The 19958-nt window shown below is 35.9% G+C and overlaps 1 protein-coding gene across 9 annotated transcripts in view; it reads right to left on the bottom strand.

The window, feature by feature from the left end:
- Positions 1 to 2577: 2577 nt before the first annotated feature.
- CEP192 (centrosomal protein 192) overlaps positions 2578 to 19958 on the bottom strand; it is a 148701-nt gene continuing 131320 nt past the window's right edge. For 7 of the 9 annotated variants that reach the window (XM_081078513.1, XM_081078514.1, XM_081078512.1 and 4 more), the window contains 7 exons: positions 19132 to 19211; positions 18120 to 18215; positions 14488 to 14607; positions 13906 to 14024; positions 11319 to 11448; positions 10795 to 10853; positions 2578 to 3940 (listed from right to left, as the gene is read on the bottom strand). In XM_081078513.1, the coding sequence (XP_080934639.1) occupies positions 3802 to 3940; positions 10795 to 10853; positions 11319 to 11448; positions 13906 to 14024; positions 14488 to 14607; positions 18120 to 18215; positions 19132 to 19211 (743 nt within the window). In that variant the 3' untranslated portion in view covers positions 2578 to 3801. The remainder of the gene's footprint in view (positions 3941 to 10794; positions 10854 to 11318; positions 11449 to 13905; positions 14025 to 14487; positions 14608 to 18119; positions 18216 to 19131; positions 19212 to 19958) is intronic. The other 2 variants (XM_081078510.1, XM_081078516.1) reach the window with 1 other exon arrangement.

Below are 19958 nucleotides of genomic sequence, written 5' to 3'. Positions count from 1 at the left end.
ATAAGGCCACCTGGCCAAGACTGGGAGACATAGCAGATCTACCTAATACAGAGAAACAAACAGAGAGGCAGCCAAAATGAGGAAAGAAATGCACCCCAAATGAAAGAACATAAGAAGAATCCAGAAAAAGAATTACATAAAATGGAGGAAACCAACCTATCAGAGAGCGTTCAAAACAATGATTATAAGAAAGCTCAAGGAACTTAGTGAAAACTTCAACAAAGAGATTACAAGCATATAAGAGGACACAGAAATCATAAAAAAGAACCAACCAGAAGAATACAATAACTAAAATGAGGAATTCACTAGAAGGAATCACCAGCAGACTAGATGAAGCAGAGGATCAAATCAGCAATTCGGAAGACAAAGTAGCAGAAACCACCCAATCAGAACAGCAAAAAAAAAAAAGAATTTAAAAAAATGAGGATAGTTTAAGAGATCTCTGGGACAACATCAAGTGTACGAAGATTCACAGTATAGGGGTACCAAGAAAAGAGAGAAAACAAGAGATTGAGAACCTATTTGAAAAAACAATACCAGAAAACTTCCCTAACCTGACAAAGGAAATAGTTATGCAAGTCTAGGAAGTGCAGAGAGTCCCAAACAGGATGAACCCAAACAGACCCACACCTAGACACATTATAATTAAAATGCCAAAGGTTAAAGACAAAGAGAGAATCCTAAAAGCAGCAAGAGAAAGGCAACTAGTAACTCTAAAGAAGCCCCTATAAGACTATCAGCTGATTTCTCAACAGAAACTTTATAGGCCAGAAGGAAATATTCAAAGTTATGAAAGCAAAGACCTACAGCCAAGACTACTCTACCCAGCAAGGCTATCATTTAGAATTGAAGGACAGATATAGAACTTCCCAGACAAGAAAAAGCTGAAGGAGTTCATCACCACCAAACCAGTATTACAAGGAAAGTTAGAGGGACTTCTTTAAGGAAAAAAAAAATCAAAATTATGAATAATAAATCGGCAATAGCTACATGTCTATCAACAATTACTTTCAATGTACATGGATTAAATGCTCCAATCAGGAGACTATAAGAGGGCTGAATGGATAAGAAAACAAAATCCTCCCACATGCTGCCTACACAAGACTCACTTCAGATTGAAAGACATACACAGACAGAAAATAAGGGAATGAAAAAAGATAGTTCATGAAAATGGAAACAAACAAACAAAAAGCTGGGGTAGCAATACCTGTACCAGACAAAAACAGACTTTAAAACAAAGGCTATAAGAAGAGGCAATGAAGGACCCAGTAATCCCACTTCAGGGTGTTTTTCTGAAGAAACCCAAAACGCTACTTCGAGGGGAGATGTACATCCATATGTTCATTGCAGCATTCTTTACAATGGCCAAGATGTGGTAGCAGCCTGGATGTCTGTCAATGGAAGAATAGATAAAGAGGAGGTAGAAGATATATACAGTGGAATATTGTTCGGCCAGGGAAGGAAATGGGTTCTTTCCATCTGAGGCATCATTGATGGACCTGGAGGGTGTTGTGCTGAGTTGAGTGCATCAGACCGAGAAAGACAGATGCAATGAAACTTTGCTTGTATGTGTAATCTAAGAACAAAATTAATAAACGAAACAAACTCATAGATACAGAAAACATTTTGATGGTTGCCAGATGGGAGAGGGTTTGGGGGTGTGGGTGAAAGAAGAGGAAGGGATTAAGAAGTACAATTGGTTGTTACAAAGTAGCCATGGGGATGTAGGGTATAACATAAGGGATATAGTTAATAATATTGCATATTATATTATTTATATATATGTATACATGTATATATATACATATATATATTTATAATTATGTATATTATTATATATGTTAATAATATTGTACGTATGCTAGATTTGTTGGGGTGATAGATGGGAGGTGGTTGGGGAGCAGGGTGAAAAAGGTGAAGGGATTAAAAAGTATAAATTGGTAGTTACAAAATAGTCATGGTGATGCAAAGCACAAGGAATACAGTCAATGATATGGTAATAACTATGTATAGTGCTAGATGGGTACTAGTCAGGGGGATCACTTCTTAAATTATATAAATGGCTAACCACTATGCTGTACACCTGAAACTAATATAAAATAATATTGAATGTCAACTGTAATTGGTAAAATTTAAAAAGGGAGAAAAAGGTGAAAGGGAATAAGAGGTCCAAATTCCAGGTATAAAGCAAATAAGTCGTGGGGATATAATGTAAGCACAGGGAATATAGTCAATAATATTGTGATAGCATAGTATGGTGTCACACAGTTGTTAGACTTATCATGGTGATCACTTCTTTAGGTATATAAATGTTGAATAAATATGGTGTACCCCTGAAACTAATATAATATTGTATGTTAGCTATATTTTTAATAAAAATCTTTAGGAAAAAAAAAGATATGATTATCCACGAAAGTATATTGTCTATGGAAGAAGAGTTAGTTACATTTAAAATTTCTTTGCTTGTTTAACCCTTCTTTTGTGACCTCCTGAGTATCACCTAAGAAGCAAAATGATGGTTACATGAAAACGGAAACATCACAACACTTAGGGATTGAAAGACCACAGCAAACATTTTGAAAAAGCAGTATCTCTGTTTTAAAATTTTTGAGTGTGTCTGTTATCAAATACACATTGAAGTATGAAGTCATGCCACATTTGATGTACAAAATCTAGAATTGAAGTAAGGCAACATCAATAAAACCAACAACTGTTTAACTTGTAAAAGTTTTCACAAATTTGAGTTTCTAAGAAATTCTAAGCAAGAGAAAAATGAGGTGGAAGACAAAGAATTTGTTTTTCTGTCTCAAGCTCACAATCGTTTTGTTCTGAACTGCTACTGGGTTTATGTCATCTAGGCTGCTTTTCATATGTTCCACGGTCTTTCTGCTCCATCAATAATATCCCATTGTGATCACCCTCAACCCACTACACAAATGCTCACAGTCTGGGCTTTTGATTCTTCAAAGGAGAAGGGGCTCAGAAGTTTATCAGGAGGCTTGCTGGTAATGGTTGAGAAGCAGTAGTCATGTTCCTCCTGGGTAAAACCAGGTAACCACGTCACCTTCTCTACCTTACTCCTTGCCACAGCTAAAGATGTCACAACAAGAGAGTTTTTCTGTCTGCTCAGTGACTCACTGCTCTGTCCTACTGGTACCTGCTTGCTGAATGCCCCTTCTACGCTGCATTCGGAAGTAGTTGTCCCATCTGGTTTTAATCACAACAAATGTTATCTTAAAATATATCAACATCTTAAACGTATTTGCATAGAATATGAAGACGTCTCCCACTCTGGAGGAAAACAATTTCATTAAAAGTAAGCTTTCCTTTCTATTCTGGGCAATGAGCTAAAGGACTGGCAATGAGAGAGGGAATTTCTTAGGGGAAAGAAATCTACGTAATGGAGGAAAAAATCATAGAACAGACCCAGGAGCTTGGAAATAATTAGCAGAATAAAGCAATATTCTGATTTCTGTATGACATCAGATAAAAAAGACAAGTTTAGTAAAAATTAACTTTATTTCTGGATATGGGACATTAAAATATCTGCCATATTTATTTAGAATATCATAATCAATGCAAAAATAGAACTCTCCTTCCCTTAAAAGTTAAGTACAATACTATAGGCTAGATACATGATAGTCAGGTCTTCAGTATTAGCTTCTCAAAACAACAAAAAGTCTACTGTTTACATATGTAATTTATCATACAAAATATATACAAAAGAATAATTGTAGTGTAGAAAAATGAAGTTACCAAAATATAACTTATGCCATTTACTTTACACAAAATGTATTCTAGTTAATTTTTTTCAAGAGCTTCACCAATTAGTTGAATAGCTACACTCTTGCCTTCGTCTGTCTGAATAACAAGCAAAGCTTCAAATTTGCCCACCGACTTTGGTCTGAACTGCACCGGCATGTTGATGTAATGCTGGGCTCTGTAGAGAGAAGGAAAATGACGCTCCGGCAACAAGCCAATCACCTGCCACAGTTAAGCACATGTCTGCAGAGAACTCAGGAGGTTTGTGATGAAAGAACCTGGTCCAGTTACATTTGACTTAAATTTAGTTCTGATTTCTTTGATGTTATTATTTAATATGAAGCTTGCGCAAAGGAAAGAAAAACCTAAAATCTGATTCATATACTCCTGCATATTTATTCCTGGCTAATCAATAAAAATAGGAAAGGGGGAATCAGAGTTCTGATTTGAGCTTCATATTCTGTCTGCAAAGGCAGGTGTCTGTCTACCTAAGAAAGGGTGAGAGAACATCCTACGTATCCTGACCTTACTGAGTTTGGCAACATCTCAACTGGGAAGAACATAAACCGACTTGTCCCATGCCCATCATTAACAGAGTTGTATAGTTCTTGCTCCAAAATTCATATGAAACTTTTATCAAAAATCTTGAAAACTGATTTTCAGATTATATCAAGGTAGATAATTAGTGTCTTATATTTAAAAGCAGTATGTGGACAGATTTGTTTTTGTTCATAAAACTAGGTCCCAAGAGTCAAAAATATACCTTTATTCTCAAGGTGAATGAGACTACATATACTTTATCATAGCCTGTGTGATGTCACCAGCTTTCAATCTTAATCGTTTTTGAAGTGAAAACTTACAGCTTTGAGATTTCCCTCAGAGGGAGGTACGTCATCCCTTGGTCTCACCTCTGAGCTACATATTTTAGAGTTCAGCAGTCAGAACTGATACATACTTTTGTTTCCAATGGCTAGAAATGTAGAAAATAGCTTAAGTATTTCAAAGCCTTTTTCCTGGATATAACTGATAATGCAGGAGAAAAAATTATAAATGTGTATTTAGAGTCTGAGTTATTTTCCGAAATGCATTAATACCTTATTTCCCCATGTCAAAGCTAGTGTGCCTTTCTAAGAAATGGTACCTTGTCCATGGCATTGACAAACTACAATTTCTCTTTCATGTTAGCACTTCAATACTCAGAATAATGTAGAACAATCTGCCAATTTAAGAGGCTCTCTACCATTTATGAATTACTAAAAGTAACAAAACATCCCAAAATAAATTTCTGCAAGATCCTATTATTATCAAATTTCAGTATGGACTACAAAATTGTTCTATATTTGTGAGGAAGTGTTTTAAAAAAACGTATTATGATAAACATATATCTGCTTTAGTTTTACAGATAACTTTGAATAAAGTGAAGTGCAATTTAGAAAGAAACGTGAAGTTTAATGTAGCTATGCAACACTACCAGTAAGAGGGACATTTTCATGTCCATCTGGTACTCTTATTAAAAACTGCTTTAATCTCTCTCTCTCTCTTTCCCTCCCTCGCTCACTCCCCCCACACACACATAAAAGGGAAAAGGTAATAGTAAAGTATGCTGAACCTAATGGAGAGGTCTAGTTCAAAACCTTTCACTAGCTAATGACCAATTTTATAGCAAAGGCACACAGAAGCAAAAGCATATTAAGAGCACAGAGGCAGTCGTGAAGTACCGCCTTGTTCACTATATGCCCCCACCTATACTTAAAGTGCTTATCAGAAGCTACAAATTATATAAACCATATTTTTCTTTTATAATTTAAAAAAAAAACTTTTTGTAGGAAAAAGCTAGCACATTAGCATAGCCAAGGTACCATCATTATGAAAGACACTGAAAAGAAGTAACAAATAGCTTGTTTCCTGTGCGTGGGTGAAAAGTAATGACAGCTTGATGGCAGTGTTGTTCCCTGCCTGTGACTTTGTGAGAACTGTCCTTCCCTCTTAAGTGACACGGCAGAGTCTGTCAGCTCAGAAGCTAGAGCTGGCGAGGATCTGCAGCACGCCATGTGCATGGAGACCTGGGCACAGAAGAGGGGAAGGAAACACATTAGCTAAGACATCTCAGGAGAGATTAGCCTTGAATAACACAACAGGTCAACAGAAGGATGCTTTTCAGGGCTCAGTGGGAACATGAACAAATTCTGTTTAAAAAGACGTGAGAAAGGGATGATCACTTAGAATCCAAAAAAGAACCTTTACAAAAATCTTAATGTTTCCTTCCTTCTTTATAATCCATCACTAAGTGGGCTAAACATCCGTGAGATACATTCATGCTCACCCCCTTCTGCACTAGGCAAATTGCTGTAACTTCCTGGGGGAAAAGTCGCCTACTTTATTTATGTTGCCGTCACTTTACACTCCACAGTGCCACTTTTGTGTGCCAGCCTGGGAGCTTACTGACAGCAGCCCCATCAGGCCTCAGAACAGCCTTGCGAAAGGTGCAGTTATTACCTCATGTGCCCTACAGATGATTAAAGGGAAGTGTGCTCCTACTAGTGTCACAGACAGCGATCAAATGGACAAAAATGTCATGAAAGGCTGAAAATTGTTTCTCATAATTCTCAGAAAAGATTCTGTTCTACCTGACACAGCAAGCTAACTATTGCTCTCAACCAGCAATTATATTTCATGAGCCCTCGTCCAAAGTCAAAATGTCTAATATTTGGGACAAGTACAAAAGCACTCAACACTTATAATAAAGAACATTTCAATTCTGTGGTAAAAATTCTCAAGTGAAATACTATAGCAAAGATCTGCTTCTTCTCTGAAGTTGAAAGAAGTCATTCTTATATATAAGGAAACCAGCTTTTCCATTTTCCTTTTGGTAAAATTTAAGCTTATGGATGTGTCATGAGAGGAAAGTTTTCTATGACCTACATTTAGTTAAATAGAGCACAGAGTTAGTGCTTTACACACATGATTTTCTTATTCTTATTATTCTTATTTTCTTATTCTTATTAAACTTATACTGAGTTGCTGCTATTAGAGTTGATGCTGAAATTTGTAACATTACATATTTATTCTAAGTCCTATAATGATGGTTAGGATGGATAAAAACTTTCTGGAAACTCATTGTGCTCAAAATAAGTATTTGTCACTAAGTATAAAACTACCTTATTTATCTTCAAAGCATAAAAATCTAAAAATATTTTAAATAAGTCATAAAGAGAATAAAGCAAACAAGATCTGTCTTGTAATGCTATTTTAAATGCTAGCTTATGTAAACTGCCCAAATTTTGCTGAATTTAAAAATATTTTCTCATGTTTCCAAGTTCTTCTAGATGCTATTAACATGACCTAGGCTCCATAGAAAAGCAGTGATCTAATTCGTGACAGCTTAAAATTTTCTAGCACTGGAATGGTAAGTCAACAAGTTCAACTCTAAAAAGATCTACTTTTAAATGGCTAGCAATGAACACATTTTAATATTTCAACATTGGATTTTAAAAAACAAGTTGAAGTTAAGCAAAATGCCATCTCATTTATAAAAATTGAGTTTTTCATTAAAATGTTTTCATCATGTCAACAATACTGAAATAAAGATAAGCATGAAAAGGAGGAGGGGAAGGCGGAAAAGCAGTGGTTAACTGCTGCAGCTATTAAGACTATTAAATCCAGGGAAGTTCACACAGAAAAAATGTTACTAGCTTGTTAAAAAATTGAATGATGAAAAATAAAGATGACTAATACGAAAGTAACTTGACATTTGATTTTAGGTAAATCACTATTCTATGAATTTATAATACCTCAGTGACAACTACTGTATACTACAGAAGTATACAACTACTGTATACAACTACTGTATACTACCCTAAACTCCCCTCATATCCCTTTCATTCATTTTGTCTTGGTCCTACACTCCATATTAGGAGCAGATTTTCCTGCTTGAAACACTATTGTAATGGAACAGGTTTAGGTTCTTTTTCTGCAAAGGGTCAAGAAGACAACTAATTTGGCTTACAAATTTCAGCTGAAATAGAATTTTTTAAAAAATCTGTGAAGCAAATTAAGCGAAGAATGTAACATCAAAAGAGAATTTGAAACCACAATGCATTCAGTGATGAAAGTTGGAAAATGAATATTTAACTCCAGGCAAGTTTTGACTGCCTCATCCTCTAGCCATAAAATGGGAACACTGACATAAAGCTACACAATTTAACACCTATTTTAAATAATGGTTCTTTACCAAAACTATAGATGAGCTGCATGCCAACATTGTTTTAAAAACAGTTGGTACTAGGCTGTTCAAGGGAATTAAAAAAAAATCTGGAAGATTTCTTGGAACTTTTTAAAGAAGCTTTTTAAAAAAAACATTAAAAAAAGAGTCACATTTTTTTTTTTTTTAAGATAAGAAGAGCTTCTTGAAACAAAAATCTAAGCCCTTCCAATAAGTTCTGCCAGCTACATGCTGGTTTACACAGAAGTATTCCACCTGATATATTTAACGTTTAAAGACATACAACTGCCTAAAGCTGGTTAAGATCACGGACGAGAACCAGGCAGAGAAGAAAAGGGAAACAGCGCTACAACCTGGATGGACCTAGTGGGTGAAATAAGTCAGACTGAGAAAGACAAATTCCATATGATCTCACTTATGTGTGGAATCTAAAGAATAGAATAAATGAACAAACAAAACAAAACAGACTTACATATACAGAGAACTAAGTGATGGTTGCAAGAGGGGAGAAGTTGAGGGACTAGGTGAAAAAGGTAAAGGGATTAAGAAATACAAATTGGTACTTACAGAATAGCCATGGGGATGTAAAGCACAGCATAGAGAATGTAGTCAATAATACTGCAACAACTATGTATAGTGCCAGGTGGGTATTAGACTAATGGGGAGCGGAGCAGGGGGGAAATAACTGCTTTTAAATTATATAAATGTCTAATCACTATACTATACACCTGAAAAGATAAAATACTATTGGATGTATATCAATGTGTAACTGAAAAAAATAATTTATATATTAAAAAAAGGTTTGTTTCAAATAGGTCGTACACATTTTCTAGTTAAGTTTAGTACAATGAATACTCTATTCTGGTTGCTATATAAATGGGATTTTTAAAAATCAAAAAAGAAATGTTCTGGATCTAGATAGTGGTAATGGTTGCACAACATTGTAAATGTATTGAATGCAACTGATTTTTATATTTTAAAATGGTTAACATTAATCTTATATCATGAATTTTACCTCAATAAAAATATTAAAATAAAAAAAATAGTTATGATAATGTTCAAATTGAGATAATAACAGTGTTCTGGAGAGATCATTTATTCAGTATCAATTGCTAAAAAGTTACAGTTGGGAATTTAAGTAATCTATTTTTAAAATAAACTAATTACTTCTGTAATTATACCATTGTGTATTTAGGAGTACCAACCTATTTTAACATACAGTATAACATCACTAGTCTTAAATCAATCAGAGCAAACCTTCATTAACTGAAGGGGCCCACAGACTGCTAGGAGACAAGAACTCAGAGCAGAGAAGCTGGAAAACTTAGGTTTAGCAGTTGTTTTAAAATTTAGGCTTTTCTCTTCTATGTAGTTATTGAAGGGATTAAATGGGAAAGCACTAATAAAAAACATTGATGTTACATCAAAATCTCTCAAGTTAGTCTTGATGGATCCTGCCAGTAAGGCCAACTAAAAAGGAGGGCTTCATTAATGTACAATGTCAGGTGGATAGCAGATTGAGGGGGGTGAGGGGGGTTATCACTTTGTGAGGACTATAAATATCTAACTATTATATTGTTTTGTACACCTGAAACTAATAAATAATAATAATAATAATAACAACAACAACAGCGAAGATGCCATCATCTGCTGAGTGCTTCCTATGACCAGGCACTAACACTCACACACCTCTTACGTACTCCTCATAACAATTCCATGCTATTAGGAGCATTATCATTCCATTTTACCAAACAGGAAATTCAGGCACAGAGAGATTAAGTCTATGATAACTTTCTAAATATATTGATTATTGAATTTGCAGTTTGCCTCCACGTCAGCCTCCTTGGGAGGCAATGAAAGTGCTGAACTCCCAAGTACATAAATAACATGTTCCATCGTACATAGGATGAGGAAAGTGTGGTAGAATGAAAAGAAAAGGTAAGAGGTGGAGGGAACACGTTTCCCCCCGCCACCCCTTTTCAGTTTCCAGAGATATGTGTAAACTTCTAGAGTACAGCACTGCTGGACTTAGTAACTCACTAAACACAGTCCTAGAATGTTAGCCACGGGTCCAAGTTTTCATAGAAAATAACATGTTTCTGGAATAGTCTCCTCATGCTAAAATGAAATATCTTATAATAATTAAATGGTTTAATTAAAGATGAAGGTAAAATTACTCTTCAGTATTAAGTCTAATAGAACCGCACTATTAATATTCTAAATAACAGGGACAATCAAGTTTGAGATTTCTAGTTAAATGTACATCATATAGAAAAGAAAACTAACAAGGACAACAAGAAAATGAGACTTTGATTTAAGGACAACATAGGGTATTTGAAGAACGACAACCGGAAAATACAATAAAAGTTTTCCCAAATATTCTGGGAAAGCTAATTTTTGTCAAAATTAGTGAAAATTTAAATCCCTCTCAACATAGTGAAAGTAATATTTAAAACAGGAATTATTCTAAAGTTAATCACAAAGTAATTAAGGTTCTGTGTATTTACGTGGCTGGCAAAATACCAGGTTAACAGGAATCATCTGTTAAGTCGAAAACATTTCATGAAGTTTGGTTGCTACACTGTAAAGTACACGAGTGGACAGTCATGAAATGTTTACCCTTCAGGCTCTTTATCTCTTTTCCTATTTATGAAGACCCATGTGTTTACTGTTCTGTGGTGTTAGTGACAAAGAGGTGGGGCTGTGAGTGACGTAGACCTCACAAGTGCTAAATCCCAAGAGAAATCCTGATGTCCTGAAAACAAAGTCCTGCACTAGGATGAAAACACTTTGATTTACAATAAACTCACCTCAAAGAATATTTTGAATGCTTGACGTAGAAAGGCTCTCTGGGACTTAAAAACCTCAGCTGAAATTTAATAGGAAACACTTCATGAAGTTTATGCAAGTTAGATATTTAAACATATATTTACATTTGTAAATTTAAGTAAAGCCACAAAATTAGGTAAGACAATAAATGCTCATAAAAACATATAAGGGAATTTTAATATGAATTTAATGTAGTTTTAACTAAAGTAAGTGTTATCTAGAAATATGTTAGTCTAATGGTACAGAACAAAGAGAAAACAAGAGAAAAAGTTAAAAAATGAAAAATATGAAAACAAATGCTAAATGTTTTTGTTTTTCAGATAAAGCGTCATGAACTTCCCATGAGTTTCTTTTTAACTACGGTAGTAAGGCATTTAAAACAATTAACTCATTAATAGAACTTAAATATAATCTATAACATAAACTTCTAATTATCAGGAAAATATTTATCAAATAGTTGAATACATTTACTTTTCCAAAACCCACAGTAGTATTTCCAACTTACCGAGTGTGTAATAAAGGAATTATTTCTCAAATTGACTTTTAATGTCCTTGATTCCCCAACTTTAACTGGTGGAAACCGATACACATCTTTTGGGGCATAAACTCCACGGTGGGTCAAGTCAAGCTGTCTGCTTTGGAAATAGGTTTAAAAGTCATCTATTTAAAATCCATAGTAATTTAAACTATTTATATATATTAAATTATGAAGTGTTGCTTTAATTTGTGTTTTCTCTCACAAGTCAGTTAAAAAATAGATTTGTAATTGCATTTAACTACTCGTAAAATGTATAAAGATAAAATACTGACAGCAAGAATACAATAATACAAAGGTGCTGGGTTAGTTATGTAAGACAGGACAGCAGTGCCACCTCCACCCCTCTTTTTCACTACAGTCTGCTTCTCTACTCACATCAAACCGTTTATATAAGGTGGCCCTTTCACCAGAGTTCATTTCACTCTTATTACTCACAGTGCAGCCCACTGATAATCTTCATGTTTTTAGGGACACAGACTACTCTGAGAGTGTGGACACCAGCTCTGGCCTCTCAGCAGCACTTGATGGTAGTGACCACCTCCTTTTGCCTTGGCTTCCAGATTCCATGCTGCTGACTCACTTCTCTGGCCACTGGTCAGTCTGTGCAGGCTCATCTCCACTTCTTCACCCCTAATGCTGCTGTCCCATGAGACTTGGCCTTGGACACCATTAACTGCTCACACGACACTCTCCCTAGGCAATCCCATCACGGGTGACCCAGTGACCTCACACCTATGTGATTCCCAGGTGTTTTTATCATCTCAGCCTCTGGGCAACATATCCAATCACCACACAATTATCTCCCTATGGCTATCTCAAAGATGGCTCCACAAATACAAAATAAACTTGTGACCTTTCTCCCCAAACCTGATGCTCCACCTGTATTTTCTGTCTCAGGGAACAGTTTCTGGGAACTGACCTTGACCCCCTTCTTTCCCATGTCAGTCCATCACTGAATCCAATCTATCACTGAATCCTTCAAATTTCCTTCTTACATACTTCAAAAGTGTCCATTTCTCATCATCTTCCTTGACATTATTTTAGTCCTGGAATGCTTAAGAATAGGCTCTGACCTGTTTTCTCATACATACTCTGGCCTCCTTCTAATCAGTCTATACTATAGCCAGAGACATTATTCTGTAAATATTTGAAACTGATCATGTCATTCAATGGCTTCCAGTAGCTTTATAGATAACATCTGACACAAAGCCCTCCGTTCTGCCCATTTCCCTCTCCAGATTCACCTCATCCAACTCTCCCTCCTCCTCTGTGCTCTATGGCTGTGGGCTGCTTTTAGTTCTTTAAGAGCCAACAATCCCATCATCCTAGTTGTTTATAGTCCTCGTCACCTAGGTCATTTCCGCTCATTCTCCTTTACTTTAACATTCCATTTCAGCGAGGTTCTTCCCAGATACAACAACAGATCAAGCTCCCTCTGTCATATATCCCCATGGTTCCCATTTATTTCCTTCCAGTCCTTTCCACAGGTTGTAATGAAGCCTGTCAGTATGATTAGTTGTGATGAGATTCCTCTCCAGAAGGTAAAGTCCCTGGAGGCAAGGACCAGGGCAGTTTTGCTCAATGTCTTACCTCCACTGCCTGGCACACAGCGAGCACTCAGTAAGTATGAGATGAGCAGATGAGTAAAAACAGCATAGAAAATGTGGTAAGAACACATATTCTTTAAAAGATTCTAACTTCTTACAAAATGCATTACTTCTATTAGAAATAAATGACCACATTTGTTTAAATTCAGCAGGCATTTTACATGTACTTACAAGCATCTTCCTTCCGAACTAACTTAGACCTAAATATTAGTTAATTAAGGATTATTAGAAACATTTTCATTAGGTAAAATACTTAAATGTTATCATTAAAGTTGTTTAAGTTGCTGGTATGAAAGGTACATTTTTAAACGTTTTTAAGAATCTACTTTCATAGATATCTTCTGAATGTTTTGGGGAATGTAAAATGGTACAACCGTTTTAGGAAAGCTTATCTGGCAGTTTATTTTAAAGTTAAACACCTGACTGTCATATGACCTAGCAATTCCATTCTTAGGTACTTTTACTCCTCCAAAATAAAAAAATATGCCCGCAAAATTACATATACAATAATGTTTACAGCACCTTCATTCATAATGGCTCCAAATTAGAAGCCACCCATGTGTCAATAAGAAAATGCATAAATTATGACATGTTTATACAATGGAATACTAAACAATAAAGGAACAGACTACAGATACATTCAACAACACAAATGAATCCCAAAAAGCAGTATGTTAAAGGAAGGAAGCCAGATAGAAAGAGTGCATATATATATATGAAATTCAGCACAACTAACCTATGGCAACAGAACAGAACAAACCTTGGGGTGACTGCAAAGGGATATAAAAGAACTTTCTGGGGGGAAGAATAATAGTCTCTACCTTGATTAAAGTAGTAGTAACGTGTGTAAACCCACAGGTAAAGTCATTGAGAATTTTACTGAACATAATTAAACCTCAATAAAGTACTGGGGAAAAATTTTTTTAAGAATGACAACAACAACATACCCAGATATGAGAGAAGCCTCTGATACAGCCTGTCTTCTGGGCTTAACTAAATTATCTATTTTAGTAAGAGTATCTGTAGAAATGCATGAGTTTTCAGGCTCATTTTCTGCTTTGACACTCTGTATTAGAAAAAATAAAAGAAAAAACCACAGTTAGGGAGGAGAAATACTCTAGCAAAATACATAGACATTTACCTATTTGAATTCTACTATTTCCTTCACAATTTTTTTAAAAGAAGACTTACGATTTTTAAATTCCCTAAATCGCAAATCCTACTTTGCATTGTTCAGTTTCACACACACACACACACACACACACACAGAGTATCTTACCTAATCAAGTCAAACATAGATTTCATAAAGCCAAACTCAGACCTCAAACATGCCAATCAATAAAGATAAACGAGAAAATTAAGACTATAGAGCTATACAGCAGAATTAATGAAATTAGAATACCACCAGGAAAATATTCTGCATTTTCAGGCCAGTTTTTCATGTCAGTTTCACTTAGCGGTTTTAATACACACACACACACACACACACACACACACACACACTAACTTAAATTCAGTGTAATACTCACTTGTCCAGAGAGTTGAAATCTCAGGGTATGTTTCATGTGAGGCTCTTTAAGGGGGTGACACTCAACATCCCAAAACTGGGCATAATCCCCTTTATCTCGGGGCAAAAAGGTGATGGAGACCTACAAAACACATCCAGGAGAGGAATTCTGACACTGAAACTTACACACATGTAGTTAGATTACCAATTCAGAGTGTTGGTATGAAAAATTAAAGGGAAAAATATTTTTGCATTATCTAGTTTTGCCACTAATTTGAACAATTCTATTTTTGGTGGGCTTGTTACTATACCAGATCCAAAACACATTTTTCTTTAAGGCTTTATGTAACATATTCCTCAAAATGTAAATTTTTTTAATTGAAAAAGAAGTTATCAAAAATCCTGGAGCTGTCAAATACAAGATCTAAATAAGGAAGATTCAACTCCCGACACACAATTCAGTCTTTCACTGCAAAAGACTGGAACCCTCTGCTGGCCAAGTGGTAAAGGACTAAGGCCTAGTACACAGCCACTAACTGAGAGGACTGAAAGGACACGCAGAAAATGTGATGCAAGGGTGGGTGTATGACAGGAGGTAGAAGAGACGAGTGCCACTACATTACATATTAGCAGTTTTTCTTATGATTAACTTCAGAACATTGGTCAGAACCAGTTACCCTGACCATACAGCTCAAAATTATAGATATGAACTGTATGCATACAACCTACAAAAAGCTCAATAATGAGAAAGTTGTAATATTTAAAACCAGTATTTTATAAAGTTTACTAATGTTAAGAGCTTTCTTTATCAAAGAATGAGTCTGGACTTAACATTAAAACACTTAAGTGACCTAATTTCTGTCACTACAGAACATAAGAAATATGCAGCCAATGAGCCCGAGAGCCTGAGGAAAAGGCAGAATACTGATGGAGAAGATGAGATCGAGATTAGGGAGTCACACTGTTAAAGATGATAAGGACACTGAGAAGATTATGGAAGAAAAGAATGAAAACACTCATATCCTAAATGGTGAAAATATACACGTTATCTGGAACCACTGGAGGCAGTACCATGTATTCTACAGATCCCACTTATATCTCCTTCTAACATCAAAAAATACACAAAGAGGAGGGAAAACCTAATATTATTGCATGTAACATAGTAGGGACATAACAGGAACTTTAATATTCATTACCGTAGTTTATTTAATCCCACATCAAGCTGACCAATGTTTCAAAAAATTATTGTGTACGTCTTTTACTTTAAGAGCTAGGTTGTAACTAACAAACTAATGTATCCTCTTCTGAATAACTATATATATGTATCAATAATTGTTCTATTTGGTAGTACTTCCCTAAATTGTCCCAGAATGATGTGCCCTGCTCCCCCATCCCCTTTTAACTAAGAAACCAGACCTAGAATTCATTTGACAAGATGGTAAGCAGTTCAGGACAGGATATAGTGATGAACACAGCAAAAATGGAGGCTACATTTCTATGTTAAGTACTGTGTGAAAAGGATTGAACTGGGAGACAATCCTGCACCTTCATTTTTCTTTTTTTACAGCTTTACTGAGATATAATTCACATACAATTCATGCATTTCAAGTAGTTTTTAGTGTATCTCCAGAACTGTGCAAACATCACTGCAATCTAATTTTAATATATATTCAACAATCCAAAAAGAAGCCCTATACCATTAGCAGTCCTTCCCCATTCTTTATCTTCATTCCCATTCCCTGCAACCACGAATCTACTTTCTATAGATTTACCTATTCTAGACATATCACATAAATTGAATCATACAAATGTAGCTTTTGTGTCTGGCTTGTTTTACTCAGTGTGTTCAAGGTTCATCCATGTGGTAGCATATTATTAGTAATTCATTCCTTTTGATTGCCAAATAATATTTCATTGTATGGGATAGACAATGATGGGCATTTGGGTTATTCCACCATTTTGGCAATTTTGAATAAGGCTGCTATGAACATTTGTGTACAAGATTTTGTTTGAATACTGGTTTTCAATTTGGGGGGAACATATAACCAGAAGTGGAATTGCTGGGTCACCTTGTAATTCTATGGTTAACTTATTGAGGAACCAGCAAACTGGCTGAACCATTTCAGCAGTGTATGAGGGTTCGAATTTCTGCACATTCTTGCCTAAACTTGTTATTGTCTGTTTTTTTAAATCATTATCATACTAGTGGGTATGAAGCTTTATTTTGCATTTCCTGATGACTTGTAATTTTAAGCATCTTTTCAGGTGTTTATCGGTCACTTGTGCATCTTCTTTGGAGATGTATCTATTCAGATCTTCTACCCATTTTTTAAACTGGTTATTTGCCTTTACTAGGGTCTAACTTTATTCTTTTGCACATAGACATCAGTTGTCCCAGGACTATTTATTGAAAAATATTCTTTTCCTTATTGAATTGTTTTGGTACCCTAATTGAAAAATCAGCTGACCAGAAATATGAGGGTTTATTTTGGGGCTCTCAAGTCTATTCCACATATTCAATATGTCTATCCTAATATTAATACCACATAATTTTTTGTTACTGTAGGTTTTGAAATTAGGAAGTACGAATCCTCCAATTTCGTTCTTTTTCAAGACTGTTTTGGTTACTGACAAAACAAACAAACAAACAAAAAACCCAAACAAACAAACAAAAACAACCACCTCACAAACAGCAGAATTTTGAATGGGACTGTACTGAATCTACAGATCAATTTAGGCAGTACTGCTGTTTTAATCATATCAGATCTTCTGATCCATGAACATGGGATATCTTTCTTGCTGTTTTTTTCACTCCCAACTATCCTCCAGATGTTGAACTTTTGTTGAACACTGTGTCTGTTCCCTGTTCAGCTGCATTGATGCTATTGTGGTCTAGAAAATGAAACAAATTTATAGAATTGTGTGTCTTTCTAAAAAAGTCAGAAACCCTCTGGAATCATGTTATACAGACAGTAAAGTACCTAGAGTTTGTGATTACTATCATTGCTCACAGATTCTTTACTTATTACAAGTCCGATCTCTGAATAAATGTGCCAATATTATATAAGTGCTATAGTTTAAATGAGTTTCAATTACTAGCATGAAAAAGTACATTACTGAGGCCAAGTGAATGACTAGTATCACTAACAGATATTTGAAGGGGCTATATCAGGTCTACAAATGAATTAAAATACAAGAGGGTCATGGTTGCTAAAGGGATCTGTCACCATTTACCCAGGAAGCTATATTACTGACTACATGTCATGAACACTGAGTTGTTTTGAGTACTGGTAGATTTTTCTGCCTACAACTGGTGGACACAACTATTGTCTAGATTAGCACTAATCTAAGTATGTTCTAAGTACTGGCAGCCTGCGGCTAAATGAAGGGCTTATATAAGAATGTAAATCAAGCATGTCACTAAGCTTGGTATTTTGTTTTGCTGTTTAGAAAGCAGGACTTTTGGCTGCAGGAGCCAGTCCACTGATTTGTGCTCAGACAGGCCTCCTCTCTTGTGGCATCCTGGCTGAGAGCATAGCATCACTGGTCCGGGTGAAGCAAGTTGCTCTGGGTGGAAACAAATGAGATACTCCTGGCAAATCAACACCATGTTCTTACCAGCTGGCTGTAAAAAAAAAAAATGTCAAAACTCACCTTTTGAATTCCATGACTTGCCAGTATACCAGAAATAGGAGAACATCTGAATGCTGCATAGGTAGCTCTAAAAACATCTCCACTTTCATCAACTCCCTACAAAGTAATCATTTAAACAACCAAATGAAAAAATATAAAAGTTAATGGATCAATTCTGAGTGACACCATTACCTTAATGATTATGGAGGACACCCAAACTGTTTTGCAGTGGACAAGGAGAGCTCAATACCTGCCGCAGAGTAGGAGCACTATTAAACTCGACTTACACAAGGCCGCAGACTGACTCCTCCCTCCGTCAGCAGCCATTCCTCTCTGGCTACAGTAATCTACAGAATGCTGTTCATAAAGTCAAAGGACTGCCTTTTCTGCAAAGACCCTGAAGACCAGACTGAACGTGTATTTTAACATCCTATGCAAAAACCAGTTATTTCCTTTCAGTAGATCCAGAATTATCATTGCACACATTTTGTTAACATTATGGCTCAAAACTGTTCCCATCACGCAAAAGACATGCCCAAAAGGCCAACAACACACATGACAACATGTTCAATTCAGGCAGTACCCACTAGCAGGGACTATCTCTAGTATACAGTAGGCTAACAGTGGCAAAGAACATTCAATTCTGTCTCCTGCACTAGCTCCCACTTGCAGAAAACATACAATAGTACTCAGAACATGGGAGAGAAAAATGTAGGCGAATGTGCGTGTGCACACACACAATGTTCCATAATAAAATTTTTACATATCTTTCAAAATAAAGTTATTTAAGATAAAAAATCAGGGCCATAGGAGATAGCATTAAATGAAGCAAGCACATATTTTCACATACATTCTTTAATTTGACTTAAAAGACTGGGCATGCATTATTAGCCCATCTACAGAGAAAAACAAGTAAATGAATTAGTGGAATAAAGAGCCAGTAAGCTCAACCTATGCTCATAATTCAAAATTTTAAACACCTTGCCTAAAGTTTAAATGTTAAAACAAATATTTCAAGGCAATTATTACTGACCTTGACGTACGGTGGAGCTAAAGATGACAGATGCCACTTCACTTCTGTGTTACCATGATTCTCAAATTCCAGATAATTTTCTAAAAGGAACACATGTATAACAACTTAAACTCTTGGAGAGGTAAGGAAACAAGCAGTTTACTGTGATAGTATGTGATAATGACTATGATTACCTCATCATCGGGGGAAAATGCAATCAGTAGATCCCTAGGAGTCCAACCGGAACTACAGTATTTTCTAACAGAATCATGTTTGATAGGATCCTATTTTGGACTTAATCAAAGTACAATGCAAAGCTACTAAAGGGCTTAAGCAAGGGAGAAATAAGGTACATTTTTAGGAAATTAATGGCTGATGTGGGGAAAGAGACTAAAAGGGGGTCAGGAGGAACCCTGGTAAGATGTCACTGCAGTAGGTTAACTGAGGGATGATGCATGAGGTGGCCTGCATCAGGCTCGAATCGTGGCAATGGGAAGAAAAGCAATGGACAGATACGGGATCTATTTTGAAGATAGACTGCAAAGGACTTGCTGATGCACTAGATGAGAGGAGGGAGGGAGGGAAGAGAATTCCACTTCCAGGTATTTAGGCCAACAAAATGGGTGGACAGTGGTGCCACTTACTGACAGACATGGGGTGAGGCTAGAAGAGAAGCAGTTTTCATGGGTAAAACAAGACTTCTGTTTTTGTGAAATGCCCACCTGCAGAAGCTGAGCAGGTACCTGGTGTGTACATCTGGGGCACAGGGAGAGTAGAGAGAAGGAAGGGGACATCGGTAGGCCCAGGAAGAAGAGTCAGCTCCTGAAAAGGAGCGTGTGAGGCAGGGA

This window comes from Rhinolophus hipposideros, assembly GCF_964194185.1.
Source record: "Rhinolophus hipposideros genome assembly, chromosome: 17".
In the NCBI taxonomy this organism is placed as follows: domain Eukaryota; kingdom Metazoa; phylum Chordata; class Mammalia; order Chiroptera; family Rhinolophidae; genus Rhinolophus; species Rhinolophus hipposideros.
This window is presented reverse-complemented; position numbering and strand designations above follow the sequence as displayed.